This window comes from Cuculus canorus, chromosome 22 (genome assembly GCF_017976375.1).
Source record: "Cuculus canorus isolate bCucCan1 chromosome 22, bCucCan1.pri, whole genome shotgun sequence".
Taxonomy (NCBI): Eukaryota; Metazoa; Chordata; class Aves; order Cuculiformes; family Cuculidae; genus Cuculus; species Cuculus canorus.
Genome location: NC_071422.1, coordinates 1,508,969 through 1,523,849, shown reverse-complemented (window position 1 = coordinate 1,523,849; position 14,881 = coordinate 1,508,969). Strand labels below are relative to the sequence as shown.

The 14,881-nt window shown below is 59.1% G+C and overlaps 1 protein-coding gene across 2 annotated transcripts in view; it reads left to right on the top strand.

Annotated features, from left to right (window-relative positions):
- Window positions 1-1,132: 1,132 nt before the first annotated feature.
- The window catches only part of NKAIN1 (sodium/potassium transporting ATPase interacting 1), a 41,609-nt gene continuing 27,860 nt past the window's right edge, over window positions 1,133-14,881 (top strand). Inside the window, exon 1 of one of the 2 annotated variants that reach the window (XM_054086696.1) lies at window positions 1,133-1,503. In XM_054086696.1, coding sequence (XP_053942671.1) covers window positions 1,450-1,503 — 54 coding nt within the window. In that variant the 5' untranslated portion in view covers window positions 1,133-1,449. Of the gene's footprint in view, window positions 1,504-12,826; window positions 12,955-14,881 lie in introns of those variants that run through there. The other variant, XM_054086697.1, reaches the window with a different exon arrangement.

Genomic DNA, 14,881 nt, shown 5'->3' with positions numbered 1-14,881 from the left:
GCTACTGTGTCACTGTGCTACGGGATCCCTGAGCTGCGGAGTCCTTGTGCTGCCGGGTCCCTGTAATTGGGGCGCCCGTGCTTGGGATGTCCATGCGGCAGGGTCCCTCTGCTGTACAGTCCTGGTGCCGTGGGGTCCCTGTGCTGGGGGTCCTTGTTCTGAGGGGTCCCTGTGCTGCAGGTCCGTGTGCTGCGGGGTCTCCTTGCTCGGGGTCTCTGCGCTCAGGGTCCCTGTGCTGTGGGGTCTCTGCACTGTGGGGTCTCTGTGCTGTGGGGTCTCTGCACTGTGGGATCTGCGCTGTGGGGTCTCTGCACTGTGGGGTGTCTGCACTGTGGGGTCTCTGCGCAGTGGGGTCCCTGTGCTGTGGGGTCTCTGCACTGTGGGGTCTCTGCACTGTGGGGTCTCTGTGCTGTGGGGTGTCTGCACTGTGGGGTCTCTGTGCTGCGGGGTCCCTGTCCTGTGGGGTCTCTGTGCCTGGGATCCCAGTGCTGTGGGTCCCTCTGCGGCACAGTCCTGGTGCTGTGGGGTCCCTGTGCTGCAGGATTTCCTTGCTCGGGGTCTCTGTGCCGAGGGGTCTCTGCGCTGTGGGGTCCCTGTGCTGAGGGGTCTCTGTGCTGCGGGGTCCCTGTCCTGTGGGGTCTCAGTGCTCGGGATCCCAGTGCTGTGGGTCCCTCTGCTGCACAGCCCTGGTGCTGCGGGGTCCCCGTGCCGCGGGTCCAGACACCACCCAAGGGCTGCGGCGCCCGAGGAAGGGCAGCAGCTCACCGGCCCCTTTTCATGTGCAAATCGCCGGGATTTAACCCGGGCTCCGGAGGGGATAATAGAAAAAAAACCAAAAAAAACCCAAAAAAAACCCAATCCGTGCTTTAAAGAGACAAACGCCGCCGCTAAGGAAAGGCGGGCGGGTCCTCAGCCGCGCCCGGCGGCCGCTGCGGCGCAAGGACGGCGCTGCCCGGCGCCCCCGGAAGCCGCGAAGGGCTCGTGGCGGCGCGGCTGTGCCCGGCGCCCCTCCGCCCCGCCCGGCGGCCACGCGCGCCCGGCCCCGCTGCCCGCGCCTCGCGCCGTTGTTCCGGCAGCCTCGTCCCGCCCTGCCCGCCGCGCCCCCGACCCCACCCCGCCGCCTCCTCCCCGCCCGCCCCCGGCTGTGCGGGAGAGACAATAGAGGGGCCGGGGATGGATGGCGAGGTGCGCGCGGCCCCGGGGTGCCTGCGCCGGGGGACGGGGCTGTGACCGGCGCCAGGGAGAAGGGGGGCGATGCCCCTTTCTGAGCGCAGCCCGCCTCTGTGCTAACCTGGCGGGATGCGGGAGGCGCCAGGGCTGCTGTGAAGCCGAGTCCTGGGGCTGCCCGGAGGCTGGGACATGTTGCTGGTGCCCCCCTGATGCTCGCCGGGCGCTGCTGGTGAGGAGCGACGCGAGGCCACGGTGGGGGCGACCCGAGGCTCCGAAGCCATGGGGAGATGCAATGGGCGATGCACGCTGGTCGGATTCTGCTGCCTGCAGCTGGTAAGGCTCATCAGCATGCCGGGTTGTGCTTTGTGCAAACGCCGGTGTCCCCGCTGCTCGGCGGTGACCTTGCCTTGGGGAGCCTCCTGCCACCCGAACCCAGAACGGAGCGAGACGCCACCCTCGTCCCTCGCCCCCACGCAGCGCCGGCTGGAGCTGAGGCTTCGCAGGTGGATGCCAAGCGTTGCCGGCGCTGCCCGGGGCTGCCTCTCCCGCAGGTGGGAGCTTTGTTCCAGCCGCGAGCTCTTCCCTCTGCCTCCTCTCCCGTCGCGGTGGTGCTCGCGGGGTGCCGGTCCCCCGGCTCGGAGCAAGAGGGAAACTTGCCGCCAGCACTTTGTAAACTCCGCCGCTCGCTCCGTCTCCCGCAGCCGCCGCCGGGCTGGGGCAGAGAGAAGGGAAAGCTTTAATTTTAATAGGATTGTCGGTCTTTGCCACAGTTAGGTGCCGCGCTCGCCGCCGCCCGCAGATCCATCTTCATCAGGCTGCTGACAGAGGAGCAGGCGAAGCGACTGGGGGGGATTCGGAGGGGTTTCGGCTCAAACCAGCACTGATGAGGTTGGATTAATTATCCCGGCTGGGTGAACAGAGAATCGGCATCCTACAGCTTGCCCCCGGAGCCATCGGGGCTCTTGGTGGCCAGGAGAATGACGAGGAGATGGCAAAACGCGTGGCTGTCAGCCCGTGGTGTCCCCGGGGTCTGGAGGGGTGATGGGGTGGATGGAGACAGCGATGGAAACGGGCTCTGGAGGTGGTGGAGGCATCTTGCTGATGAGCGCTGTCTTCCCAGCATTGCTCTTGTTCATTCTCCGTCCTTTGGATGGTGGTGAGTGTGGAGGGGTCCTCACCTTTGGGTAGAGGGGGACCCAGCTTCAAAGCCAGTCCTCGACCGCAGGAGAGCTGGGCCGTGGTGGGCTTAACCCCAGGCTGAAGTCACGGCGTTCCCAGCAGGAATGGCCTCTCGTGTCCCAAGTTGTCCCCCTGGTTCGATCTGTAAAGTCTTGCTTTGTGCTTTGCTCACCTTCCCTCTTATTCAGGATAAATCTGGTGGATGATTTCTGGGTGCGCAGGAGTTTTCCTGCCTTTCAGTCACTTCTTTTTTACCACTAGGCTCCTAAAAATGTTCATTGGTGTTTATTCCTGGGGACATCCAAGATCCGAGAGATTTTAATTTCTTTATTTTAAGAGAAGAACTGAATCGGCACGAGCTCCTGGGCTGGGAGAGCAGCTCCTGCTCACACCCGGAGAAACTTTGTGCCGCAGACTGGCGTCAGGCTTTCCTCTCCATCCCTTGCCACGTGTGTCCTGGTGCTGCTGGCATCGCCAAAGGCTTGGCTCCCAAACTGTACTTTGCCAGTAGCTTTTCCAGCCCAGGCTCACCCTGTACGCCAGCTCATCCCCTCTCAGCCTGCGGGATGCTCTCCCAAGCTCCTTCTCGGCTCCGTAGGCAGCAGCTTGCCCCAGCCGTGGGGAGATGCTCCCCACTCCCAGGACCCCATCCCGCAGTGGTGGCACCCACCCTCCCCATGGGGAAAGGGTGTCGCTGGGTGCCCTGCCCAGGGTGGGGAGCTCTGGGTGCCCACCCACAGCCCCAGGGTGGTGGAGTTGGCAGGTACCATCGGGGTGTCCCTTTGGGTGATCAAGGCCAATATTCATCCTGGGGGTGGCATGGCTGGGGGAGACACGGTGAGGATTTGGGGTGATGCTTGACCCTGGCTCTGTTCGTCTCCTCTGCTTTAGCTGCTCTGTGCCACCCCCAACATGGGGACGGCACCGCAGGGCTTGTGTCCCCCTGTCCAGGTAGCCCTGATGTCCGTCCTTACCCCTCTGTACAGTGGTGGGGGGCAGCCGTGCTCCCAGTGCTCCCAGCTGCTGGGACTGGACTTGGACTGGTGTGTGCTGGTGCTGCCTGGGGAGCCGTGCCCCACTGCTGCGGGGTCGGCTGTGCCAACAGCGAGCCTCAGGAGCAGTCTGGTTTGCCAAACCTCATGGCTGGCTGGCTCACACCTCAGTTTCCCTTAAACTAAGCAGTGTGGGTGAGAGACAGCCTGCCTTGGGGTGACGCCATCACCTCCAGCTGGTCCTCACTGCCAGGCCACCTTCTTGGTGGCACGTTTCTGTGGTTGCACGGGTGCCATCACGACCCCACGAGCACCTTCTCACGTCCCCATTGGTTTCCTCAATATTTGCAACCCCAGGGGATGTGTCTCTGGTCCCTCAGTCCCCTGGACATGGAGGATGCTCCTGGTGGCAGAGGATGCTCCAGGGCTGCAGGGTGCAGAGGTGCTGCTGGCACCTACTGGGCACCGCCTCCGTGTGGAAGATGCCCCGTGCTAGGTCCAGGGAAGGCCACACGCCCTGCCTGCTGCAGGCAGACCCCTGCCTCTTCTTCCCAGATTGGGAAACTGGTTTTCAGGCCATGGCACAGTGGGGAGCCCAGGCAGCCAATTTGGAGCATGCAAATATCCTACATGGTCCTCTGCTGCTCCTCTGCTGCTTGGCAAGGAGGTGCTGGGAATGCTGGATGACTCCATTCCCAGGGGACCAGCAGCACCCGCCAGATTTTACTCCCATTTGTGTTTTCTCTCTCGAAATAAAACACTTTCCAGACCCCCACCAGCCGTGCCCTGCCTCCAGAGGGGCTACTGAGAGGTGTTTATGCTGATGAGGTAGGTATGAAATCAAAACTCTCCGTTTTTTACTGGTCCTCCCCTTTATTTGGGAGACCAAATAACTTGGATCACCAGGGAGGAAAGGTTTACTAAGCCACTGTGACCCCCCACCAGGTATTTGGTCTCCCAAATACCTTGATCCAGTGGGAGGTGTCCCTGCCCATGGCAGGGGGTGGGACTGGATGGGCTTTGAGGTGTCTTCCAACCCAAACCATTCCATGATTCTCTGGGATGCCTGTTGTTGTTGGGAGGATTTCCCTTTTCTCCGAGTGAAGGTGGGAGCTGCTGAGGTGGTTTGGATGGAAAACCAGCCCCGAGGTGATACCACCCAGTCGCCACTGCCAGCATGGGCACAGGGGTGTCAGTGCCGCGAGCTGCGACTCTTGTTAACTCTGAAGCCTAATGGTGTCAGGTGCAGACTGGGACATCTGTGCTGCTGCAGGGAGGTGTATCCAGCCCTGGAGGCAGTAATGCAGGATATCAGGATGTGGACTGCTGGAGGCTGAGCTCTGCCTGGATCAGGCCAGCTGCTGTCCTCGCCTCGTGGCTGGCTGTCCCACTCTGGACCCTGGGGCCGTGCTCAGGCGCTGGCGCAGGGCAGGCTCACTCAAGCTGGCTCCTTCTCCATCCCAAAGTGGTGACTCTGTTGCCTCCCCCTGCGGCATGGGGCTCTCAGGGGGTGGGATGCAGCTTCAGATCCAGAGCTGGGTGGGGACAGGAGATGCTCAGTGCTCCCACCTCCGCCTGGAAGAGCTCGGTGTCGCTCTGAACCTGGGTTTTTATTTCCTTCTTTGTCTCTCTCTTTCTCCTTTAATTGGCTGGAAAAGCAAAGCTCAGTTGGCACCTCCCGCCTGGCTGAGCTTGCCGGAGCCTGCCGGGCTGGCGGCATGCAGTGCCATACCATGCCATGCTGTGCCACGCTGTGCCGGCACCAGCGTCCTTCCTTCCGCAGCCTCCCAGCATCGGGTGCAGCACAGCTCCATCTCATCCTCTTTGACCAAGCCGTGGGGTTCTCATGGGGCACTGAGAGCCTCCAAGATGTGACTCCCCATCACTGACCATGGAGAAGGAGCTAACGGAGTGGGTGAAGGGAGAGGATGGCTCCATCCCCTGTGTCTCTTACCCACGTGCCAGCCCTAGGTGACATCCGTCCCCAGTGGGCTTCATCCCCTGCTCTCCCCATCAGCCCTCCTGCCCTTCTTTGCCCACTTTTGGCCACCAGCCCTCCGGTTCTGACACCGGTGAGAGTTAGCCACCTCCAACATCTGCCGGCATCTTTTGTCCTCGCGTGGTTCCCATCGTGCCTGATCCGCAGCGCAGGGACAGCACGAGGACAGAGGGGCCGGAGCTGCCCCTGGCCACCTTCCCACCAGTGGGCATGGGGGAAAGGCGCCGGGGCTGAACTCTGGATGGGGGTTTTCAATTACACAATTAAATGCACAATTAGGTATAATTACCACCGCTCAGAAGGCGCGACTGTTCATAATAGGCATGTAATCTACTGCAGTCACTGTTTATACTGCTCGGCTCCGCTCCCTAATGATTATGGAAAGCTTTCACATTTGCATGGTTGCCATGGAAATGGGGGGCTGACAGAGGCACCGGTGGATGGTGAGCCCCTCGTTTCCCCGCACCCCATCTCTGCGGGATGGGTGATTTGGACTCGATGGTTCAAGAAGTCTTCTCCAACCTGGTGATTCTATGATGCTTCTGTGTCTTGGGGTGCTGCGGGGTTGTGGGTGTTGGCATGGAGGGATGGGGATACTCCAGAAATGAGCAGCACTGAGGATCCATAGAGACCCCAGGGTAGGAGACGTGTGTGTTAGAGGCATGAAAACCCCCAGCCCACATTGCCACCTCCCTTGGTGACCACCCACAAGAGGGACCGCGGGTGGCTGGGGAGAAGCATCCTAGCCTGGTGAGACCTCCGTGTGGCCGCGCGTCCTCCAGCGCTTCAGCATTATTCACAGGCAGAGCTTTGCTTGACAGGCTGCTATAAAGGTTTATTGGCACGCGTTTGGGAAGGCAGAGCGTTACAGCTCGCAATTAAAACCACGATTAAAGCGCAGTACGTCTAAATTTGCAGGACCAGCTAATGTGCACCCAAGAGTATTAATGAGACTGGTTAAAGATCTCTCTAAATCATTCATGCCGGTTTGAAATGGAGCTGGGAGCAGTGGGGACTGGAAAATAAATGTCTTGGAGGGCTGGGTTGTAGAGAAGATAGGATGAGCCAGAAAACAGCTTGGGCCGACGCTGAAGCCTGGAGGAAGGAAAGGTTGATGCACAACGTGATCGGCAAAGCCTAAAAGCCAATGGCCTAATTGATGTCTGGGAAAATGAGTCTTGTCCAGCCAAACTTGATCTTGTTTCTTATTGAGCTCACAAGTTTGGCGGTTGAAAGGGCCTGAGCTGCCATAATAGTGTTTAGATGCTGATAAGCAATTTGATTTAATTCTGGGTGGCTTTCTGTTAGGGGAAAAAATTAGCGCTATGAAAAATCAATGATGCTCGTTCCAGTAACAGAAAGAAGGGAATAAAATCACTGCTGAAGGAAAGACATGGACTGATGGGACAGTGGAAAGCATCACCTAGCATGGGGTGAGCTGGGGATGAGACTCCTGGACCACATCCCTGCCAGTCCGTGGGGCAGCCGGGTTGCCCATCCCAAAATACATCACCAAGACATCAAGAGGGGATGATAAAGAGAGCTCTAAGGTTGGAAGATGCAGCAAAGCAACTCCTTGAGAAGCTCAGTCTCTGTGGCTGGTCCGAGGGAAGACCGGGAAGTGGAAGAGATGATACTGACAGTCCTTAATGCAGGAGAAATAGGGCAAAGAGGGTGGGTTTGGGGAAAAAAAGCATCTTTTTATCCCTGAATGTGATTAACTGCAGCCAGAAATTACCTCTGGGTATAACGGCTTTTCCCCACCACCTTTGGCCAACGCTTGCCCTGGGATCAATGCCAGCGGGTGCCGCTGAGCAACCGCAGTGAGTGCTGGGGACCATGGGGACGTCGCAGGGGTGACAAGTGGACACATTTTGGAGGTGCCGAGCGCTCTGGTTTGTGTCTCGGCAGTGAAACAGTTGGTTTTGCTGCAGGAGCTCGCTGCTTGTGGATTGATGAACGTCCTGGCCGAGCTCCTCACGGCTTTATTTGTTTGCAGACTCCGAGCCCCGGGGAATGCTGTCTCCGAGCCCACAGGCATCAATGGCTCCCACCACTTTTTCCCCCTGCAATGGAGCTGTTGGATCCTCTCCCGATGGTTTCTCTGAGGCGTAAGCACAGGGAGGACCTGGAGGGGCTGAACAACTCAGCAGGGAGAAGGATTCGGGGCTCAAATGGTTCAAAACAGACGGTAGAGAAATTAAATTCCTGATGGGAAACCCACATCCCTTTCTGGGACTCAGACCCGGTGCGGAGCCCGCGGCGCTGCCAGCCCTGCACTCATCCTGCTTCACTTACAAATGTCAATACAGTGGTGAGTTACGGCTGTTGGGACAATGCTGGGTGTGGGCACTGGGGTACCAGCATCCTCCCAGCCTTGTGGAAAAGAGCTGGAAAAGGGCTCTGGAACGCGGCAGCTGGTGCACACAGCCCTGGGGAGGCATTGCCAGTCCTGCACCCCTTTGCAGCCCCAGCCCCGGAGGGGTGGCAGCGGGTGGCCCCCAGCTGACGCACGATTGAGCCGCCGTGGGTGCTCCAAGGGACCTCATGGGTCCCTGAGGAGCTTATGGGACACCCCCTTGGGATGTGCTGAGCCTCCCCAACACCCATGCCGAGCCCCCCAGCTCCACAAGTGCTCCCAGTGGCCCATCCGACCTCTGGGGAGTACAAGGATGAGATGTTTGACTGGGGAGGGGTCTCAGCTCGATCCTGCACCCCCTTACCTAGCCCCAGCCCCTGGAGGGGTGGCAGCGGGTGGCCCCCACCTGACACAGGACTGAGCCACCATGGGTGCTCCAAGGGGTCTCCATTGGTCCCCGAGGGGCTCGTGGGACACCTCCTTCCCCAGCCCACCCTGCGGTTCCCTCAGGGCTCACAAAACAGCATCGGGTGGGTTTTCTTGATTCATGGCCTCAAGCCACGAAGCGATGGAGGCCACGTGGGACCCCACGGGGGCAGGAGAATAAATGTCTCAGAGGGCTGGGTCGTAGAGAAAGGTAGAGGATGAGCCAGAAACAGCTTGGCATCACCTTCCTCCATGGGACTGGGAACACCTTGGGATGCTGCAGCTGTCACTGAGCATGGAGACTTCGGGTTATCCTTATGGAAAGGGGAGAAAATGGCCCTGAAGGGCTGACACGCAAACCCTAACATCCCCATCCATGCCAGCCGTACGTCTTAACCGCTCCTCCAGCGCCGGCCGGTGCGATGCAGGTTATATATTGATGGCTGTGGCGCCTGGCCAAGCCAAGCTGCAGACACGGGCGGATTCAGAGCCCTCTCATACCAGTCTTCCAGGCTGTATCCCCATCCCTCATCCTCCCGAGATGGCCCGAAATGTCCTTGTCCTCATCGCAGTGTGGAGCTGGTGACAGGTTTTGGCTGGAAGTGCTGGAACTTTGGGGGTCAAGTGGGGAGAACATATCCTGCCTGCATCCGGTGGGATGCTCGGAGGGGCAGAGGGGCTTGGGGTGGGCCTCTTGGTGTCCCTTTTCCTTCCCCCCATTTGAAAGCAGTCTCTTTATTTCAGTTTTGAAAGCAGTCTCTTTATTTCAGTTTTCAAAGTATGGACGTAACAGCCTGGAAAACTGAGAAGACAAAGCTGGCAGAGAGCAGCCCCTGTCGTAGTTAAACAGGACATTAAACCCCGAGTGGTTTATTAATAAGATTAATAATGGCTCCCAAGTGCGTGGCTGGGAAATTTCACCCATCTTTGGTTTTTGCTCTGCGCCAGAAGGAGATGTTGTTGAGAAAAAAACAGTTACCCCAGTGCTGCTTCACCTGCACCAGGTGGGAGCGGCAGATAAGGATGTGTCCCACCCCTCGTCCCCCCAGTCCCACCCCAGTGCAGTCATACACGGCAAAATTTGCCTTATTATTTAATAATGATTTTTACATCCATTTGCCCCCACACTGGGGCCCACGGGGAGCCACGTTGGGGTGACGTTTGGGGAGCCTGCAGGGAGTCGGGGGGGCTCAGCACATCCCGGCAATGATGGGGGTGTAGGGAGCAGGAGCTTCTGGAGAGGGATGCAGGAGGGCAAGTGTGGGTTTCAGCGGGTGCATTTGGGCTGCTCTGATGCCCAGAAGTGTGTACAAGTATTTGTGGGTCTGTGGGGGGACCTCATTGGAGGGAGAACCCCGTGCAGAGATGCTGGGGTCAGTTCCTGCCCCTGTCACTCGTGTCCCCGTGGGGTCCCACGTGGCCTCCATCGCTTCGTGGCTTGAGGCCACGAATCAAGAAAACCCACCCGATGCTGTTTTATGAGCCCTGAGGGAACCGCGGGGTGGGCTGGGGAAGGGGGTGTCCCACGAGCCCCTCGGGGACCAATGGAGACCCCTTGGAGCACCCATGGTGGCTCAGTCCTGTGTCGGGTGGAGGCCGCCTGCTGCCACCCCTCCAGGGGCTGGGGCTGGGTAAGGGGGTGCAGGATTGAGCCGAGACCTGTCCCCAGTCAAACATCTCATCCTTGTACTCCCCAGAGATTGGCCCATGGGGAACAGGGTTTTCCAGGGGCTATTCGCCCCACAAATAATCCTCCCCACCGCTCTTCCTTCCTTCCTTCCTTCCTTCCTTCCTTCCTTCCTTCCTTCCTTCCTTCCTTCCTTCCTTCCTTCCTTCCTTCCTTCCTTCCTCCCTCCCTTCCTTCCTTCCTCCCTTCCTTCTCTCCCCATCAGGACCTCGAGGGAGGGGTGCAGGAGGGCCAGGGTGGGTTTCAGAGGTGCATCTCAGAGCTACTCAGATGCTCAGAAGCAGGTATTTAGGGGGCTGCGGCGAATCCGACTGCATCCCCTGGTGCTGGCGAGACCCCCGAGATGGGTGGGGAGCTGTTTGCAGGCTGCAGCACGGATAGATTGGGAATCGCCCAAACAGGGGATGCTCCACGCAGCCCTTTGTCACACGCGTGTGCGCAGGGTGCTCGCGGTGCACAAGCACTGCCGCATCGTCGCTCCGAGCCGGCAACAGACACCTGTCCCCATGGGGGGATGCAGAGTGGGGCGCCCTGCGCTGAGCATCCCTCAGGCACCCCGGGCGCTGGCGGTGACGATAACGGCACTGCAAAGCCACCGGCACTCGCTGAGCTGTCAGGCTCCCGGCCTGGCTGTGTCTGGCCACCCTCATCATCCTCACTGCCCAAACTGGGTGTCACCCCAGCAGGTGACACTGCCACCGTGTCTGGTCCAGCGTGGCAGTCACGCAGGGGACACAAGCCAAGGCAGAGCAGGGAGAGAGCTCTGAGAGCTGGCTTTGCCGCTTGGTTCTCAGGCTAATTACCTTGATTAGGGCTAATTAGAGCTTTGGGTCACTGTGGTCTCTTCCCCTAACCTGATCGATAGTGCAGCCCTTTCCCACTGCAGGTGCACAGGGCAGAGCCAGTGACCAGGGGACAACGGGAGTGTGGCTCCGCGGAGCCGGAGAGGAGCCGGGGAGGGTGTGTTTGCTTCCTTTGGTCTCTTGCTGGGGAGGGAAAACGTGAAGACCTTGGGTGGAAGGAATCTGGGAAGCCAAAGGGCTGGAGGTGGCCTGTCTCTCTCTTGAGACTGTCCCAGTTTGGGGCTCGGGGGCTGCAGGGGGCTATGGGCACCTCATGCTGGTGCTGGAGTGGCGTGTTTGTGCCTGTCACCTCATCCCAGCTGCACTCGTGCCATCCTGCAGCGGTACCTGGGTACAAAGAACCAGCGGAGGAATGGCCGGGAAGAGGAGGATGCTCTGCGGGAGATGGGGGGAGCTTGGGCTGAGCATGGAGGGAGCCTGGGGTGGGACTGGAGGAGCTTTGAGTGGGAGCAGATGATGCTCCAGTTGGTGTGAAGGATGCTTTGGGGCGGGAGTGGAGGGTGGTTGGAGTGGGAGTGGAGGATGCTCCAGTTGGTTCGGAGGATGCTTGGGATGGGAGTAGAGGGTGGTTGGAGGTGGGAGCGGTGGATATTCCAGTCGGTGTGGAGGGTGGTTGGAGTGGGAGTGGAGGATGTTTGGGGTGGGAGTAGAGGGTGCTTGGGGTGGGAGTGGAGGATGCTCGAGTGGGAGTGAAGGATGCTTGGGGTCATCATGGAGGATGCTCAAGTGGGAGTGGAGGATGTGGGCAGTGCAGTGAGGGATGCTGAGGCTAACAAGATCTCACAGGAAAACCTGTCTGTTCTCTCCTCCTGTGCCATAATGGCTCAGATTAATGGTGGTCCTCAACTCTTGCCTGTAAATGTCAAGCTGAGAGTCCTTGTCCCTGTCCTCAGCAATCCCCAGGGCCTCTCTCCTGCCACCCCCCCTCTCCTCCTACTCTACTCCACCAAATGGCCAGGAGTGGTGGGAGGCTCGGCTGTGGGGTTCAGTCTGGGTCCCCAGTGCCTTGAGCTGTGTCACCAAGCCCCGAGAAGGGACCCAGCACTCACCGTGCTGGTGCAGCAGCCAGGCACGAGGGTGAGCAGCTTCGCACAAACCCTTTGCAGGCTCCAATTTGTATTTTCTCTTTTTTTCCCTTTATTTTGGCTGAAGAACAAGTCTTGTCTCCATTCCCTACTCTGACGGCACAGCATCCCCATCTGTGCCTCCGGGACTTCCCCAGCTCCTGTCCGCCGCTTCCAGCCCATCATCGGCTGGTTGCCAATTCCCTTTGGCAGCTGCTGGGACTCTTGAGCAAAAACGTCCTTTCCTGGACCTTTTTGTAGCATCTGGTGCCTTTTTTCCTTGACTCTGGGAGGAGGGGACACAGCAAGAGCCGTGTGACACCACTGGGGTGGCACAGAGCTGGCACCGCAGCAGTGTGGGGACCACTGATGCGGCAGCTGGTGGGGTGGTCAAAGTGCAGCGAGGTTTGAGGGATCTGGGGGTGCCTGGTTGCTCTCCAGAGCTGGAGATGGCACCGGGAACTTGGTGGAGAGTGACACGTGTGTCTCAGTGGTGACATCCCCCCAGCATGGCACTGTGAGCCCCATGGGTACCACAGCCAGGCTTTGGTGGGGATGATGCTGTGGGGCTGAGACCAGAGCTCGCAGGGAGTGGGGCTGCTCCCCAGGGGCTGGGGGGTCCAAATGCCCAGCCTCACCACTCCTGCATCTCCTCCAACTCTCGCCACAGCCCTGGATGAGGTGCTGTCCCTTCTCCCTTTGCCACTGGGGCCATCCAGGATCTCAGCCCCTTCCCCTGGGGAGAACGTGGGGAAGCACATGCAGGATCAGCATCAAGAGCTGGTTTTATTCCCTCCTGGGAATTCTCATCACGTCTCTGACTCGGTGACTCCAAACAAGGATTTAATTTGGCAGCAGCAGGCTGGTTTCGTTACAACCCACTCGATAAACACCAATTGATTATTAAAGGCTTTGGGGGGGGTCGTTTCTTTTTTACCCCCTGAAGCTCAATAGCTGTTTGGGTGACGAGAAGCGGAGGCTGGGCTGGTCCCCACGGTCCCATCCAGCTCTGGGGGTTGGCACATCCTCGTCCCATCCCTGGAGCCACCAGTTTTCCTCCAGCTGCGTCTCAGTGGGTTGGAAGGCAGGGCTGCTGCCCCACGCGCCCATCCTGGATTCAGCCCCAGGCTGCGGGGCTGAGCGCAGGGCTGGTGCTGGGCACGGTGCTGGGGATGCCACGGCTGGCGCTGGTGTCAGCTGCTCCGGAAAGCGCAGGTGAGCGATGCTGCGGTTGATTTGGGGTGTACCTGAGGCTCCGGGGACATCAGGGGCTTCATTTAGGGACACTCTCCCATTTTGAGGCTGGTTTACACCTCTGTGGGTGCAGGTGCTCCCCATCGCCCCACAAGTACTCCCACCCCACCAGGAGATGGGTGCTGCCCCCAGATTTGGCACTCCCTGGGTGCTGCTGCCCCAAACCACCCCCTTCGGGTGCACCCACAGGAGGGATGAGGATCTCCATCTCAAAACTGGGGGGGGAAAGTGGACACAGCAGCATCCATAGCCTGACTATCAGACTGGGGGGGGAATTCTTGGGGTCCCCCGTGGGAAATGGGGCTCCACGACTCCTCCTGTGTCTCCCTGCTCCACCTCCTCCTGTGCAGGGGGACCCCAACCCTGCTAACGACCCTGACCCCGCTAACGACACTGCCTCCTGCCTCGCAGCAGCCCCAGGCCCTAATTATTTTTAATCAAGCCCCCCCTGAAGGAAGGCGATGGGTCGGGAGGGCCGTGGGGAGACGGCACTGCCAGACAAAGCAAACCCAGCCCTAACCACGGGGCTTGAATTATACATGGGGCACAAGCTCAGCGCCTGCCCTGCAATTAGCAGCGCCCTCGTTAGCAGAGTTTGTGGTGGGGTTGGTGCCCACCCCATAGCAGAGGAGGGGATGCAGGTGGAAGGCAGGGGGAAGCCCTGGAGCCCCATTCCCCATGGGGGGATCTCAGGAGTCCCCCCAGTCCTGTGTCCAGGCCGTGGGTGCTGTCAGGCTCATTTTTACCTCTAAATTTTGGTATGGAATTCCTCATCCCTGCATCTAAAAAGGGGACCTTGGGGCAGCACCGATCTCCCAGCTGGCAAATCCATCTCATGTGGTTATGGGGGGAGAAACAGGGTTTTAGGGAAAATCCTGGATACCCTGATGTGGGGCTGGCCCCGATGTCAGGGGGATGGGCTCACATCCTTGTTGGATGCAGGAGACTGATGGGGTTTGGGATGCTTGGGACAGCATCCTTCCCTCCTCAGCCGTGGCGTTGTCACCCGTGGTGACATCTCAGTGTCATGCTTTGTCGTTAAAGGATGCGCTGAGCGGGGTGGGGTGGCCCCGAGGCGGGTGCTGTGGTGGATCCAGCGCGGGCAGCTCCCCATCCACCACCGCACAACAAAGGGGTTCATAAAAAGCAACCCCAAACCCCTCCTCCCGAACGTGGTGGGTCTAAAAAGAGGACGAACCAATTAATAAAAGCAATTTTTATGGATGTTTCAGAAGTCTCTAATGAGCTCCCATCCGCGGCAGCTGCTAATCGCAGCGTTTAACAATGTGCTGGTGGTCACGGCACGCTCTGCTAAGGCGCCTTATTAAATCCTTTCCACGATGAATGGGAAAAAGGTACCGGCGGGTTTAACGGCATCGATAAAGGAATTGTTCAAAATATTCAGGTTTCTGATTTTATTAGAACAGTGCTTCCCTTTGGATGCCTTTCCAGCTCCGACTCTCCGGTTCCCAGTCATGGGTTTGGTGGTGACAGTGGTCGGATGCTCTGGTCTGGGGCTGGACCACGGTCCCCGAGCAGTGGGGCTCCAGTCCCATCCCTGGTTGTGGTGACAGTGATGGTGATAAGGGGGAGTTGAAAGAAAATACTGGGTGTTTTTTTTATTAAATCCCTCAAGAAATAACGAGTGGCACTAATGAGGTCCCGTTAAGACTTTTGCTCCTTAAAGCACCTCAAAAACCATCACAGGTGCTTGGAGAACAGCCAGGTCCCTTCCATGCTGCTTGCTGCTACTTCCCACCGCTCGGATGCTTTTGTATTCAGCACATGGGAAGATTTATCCTTGCCTTGACAGCACCCATGGGTGCCCAGGGTAGCTTTTCCCTGCAGAGCGCTGGGATGAGAGACACATCCAGCTGGGAGGAGACTC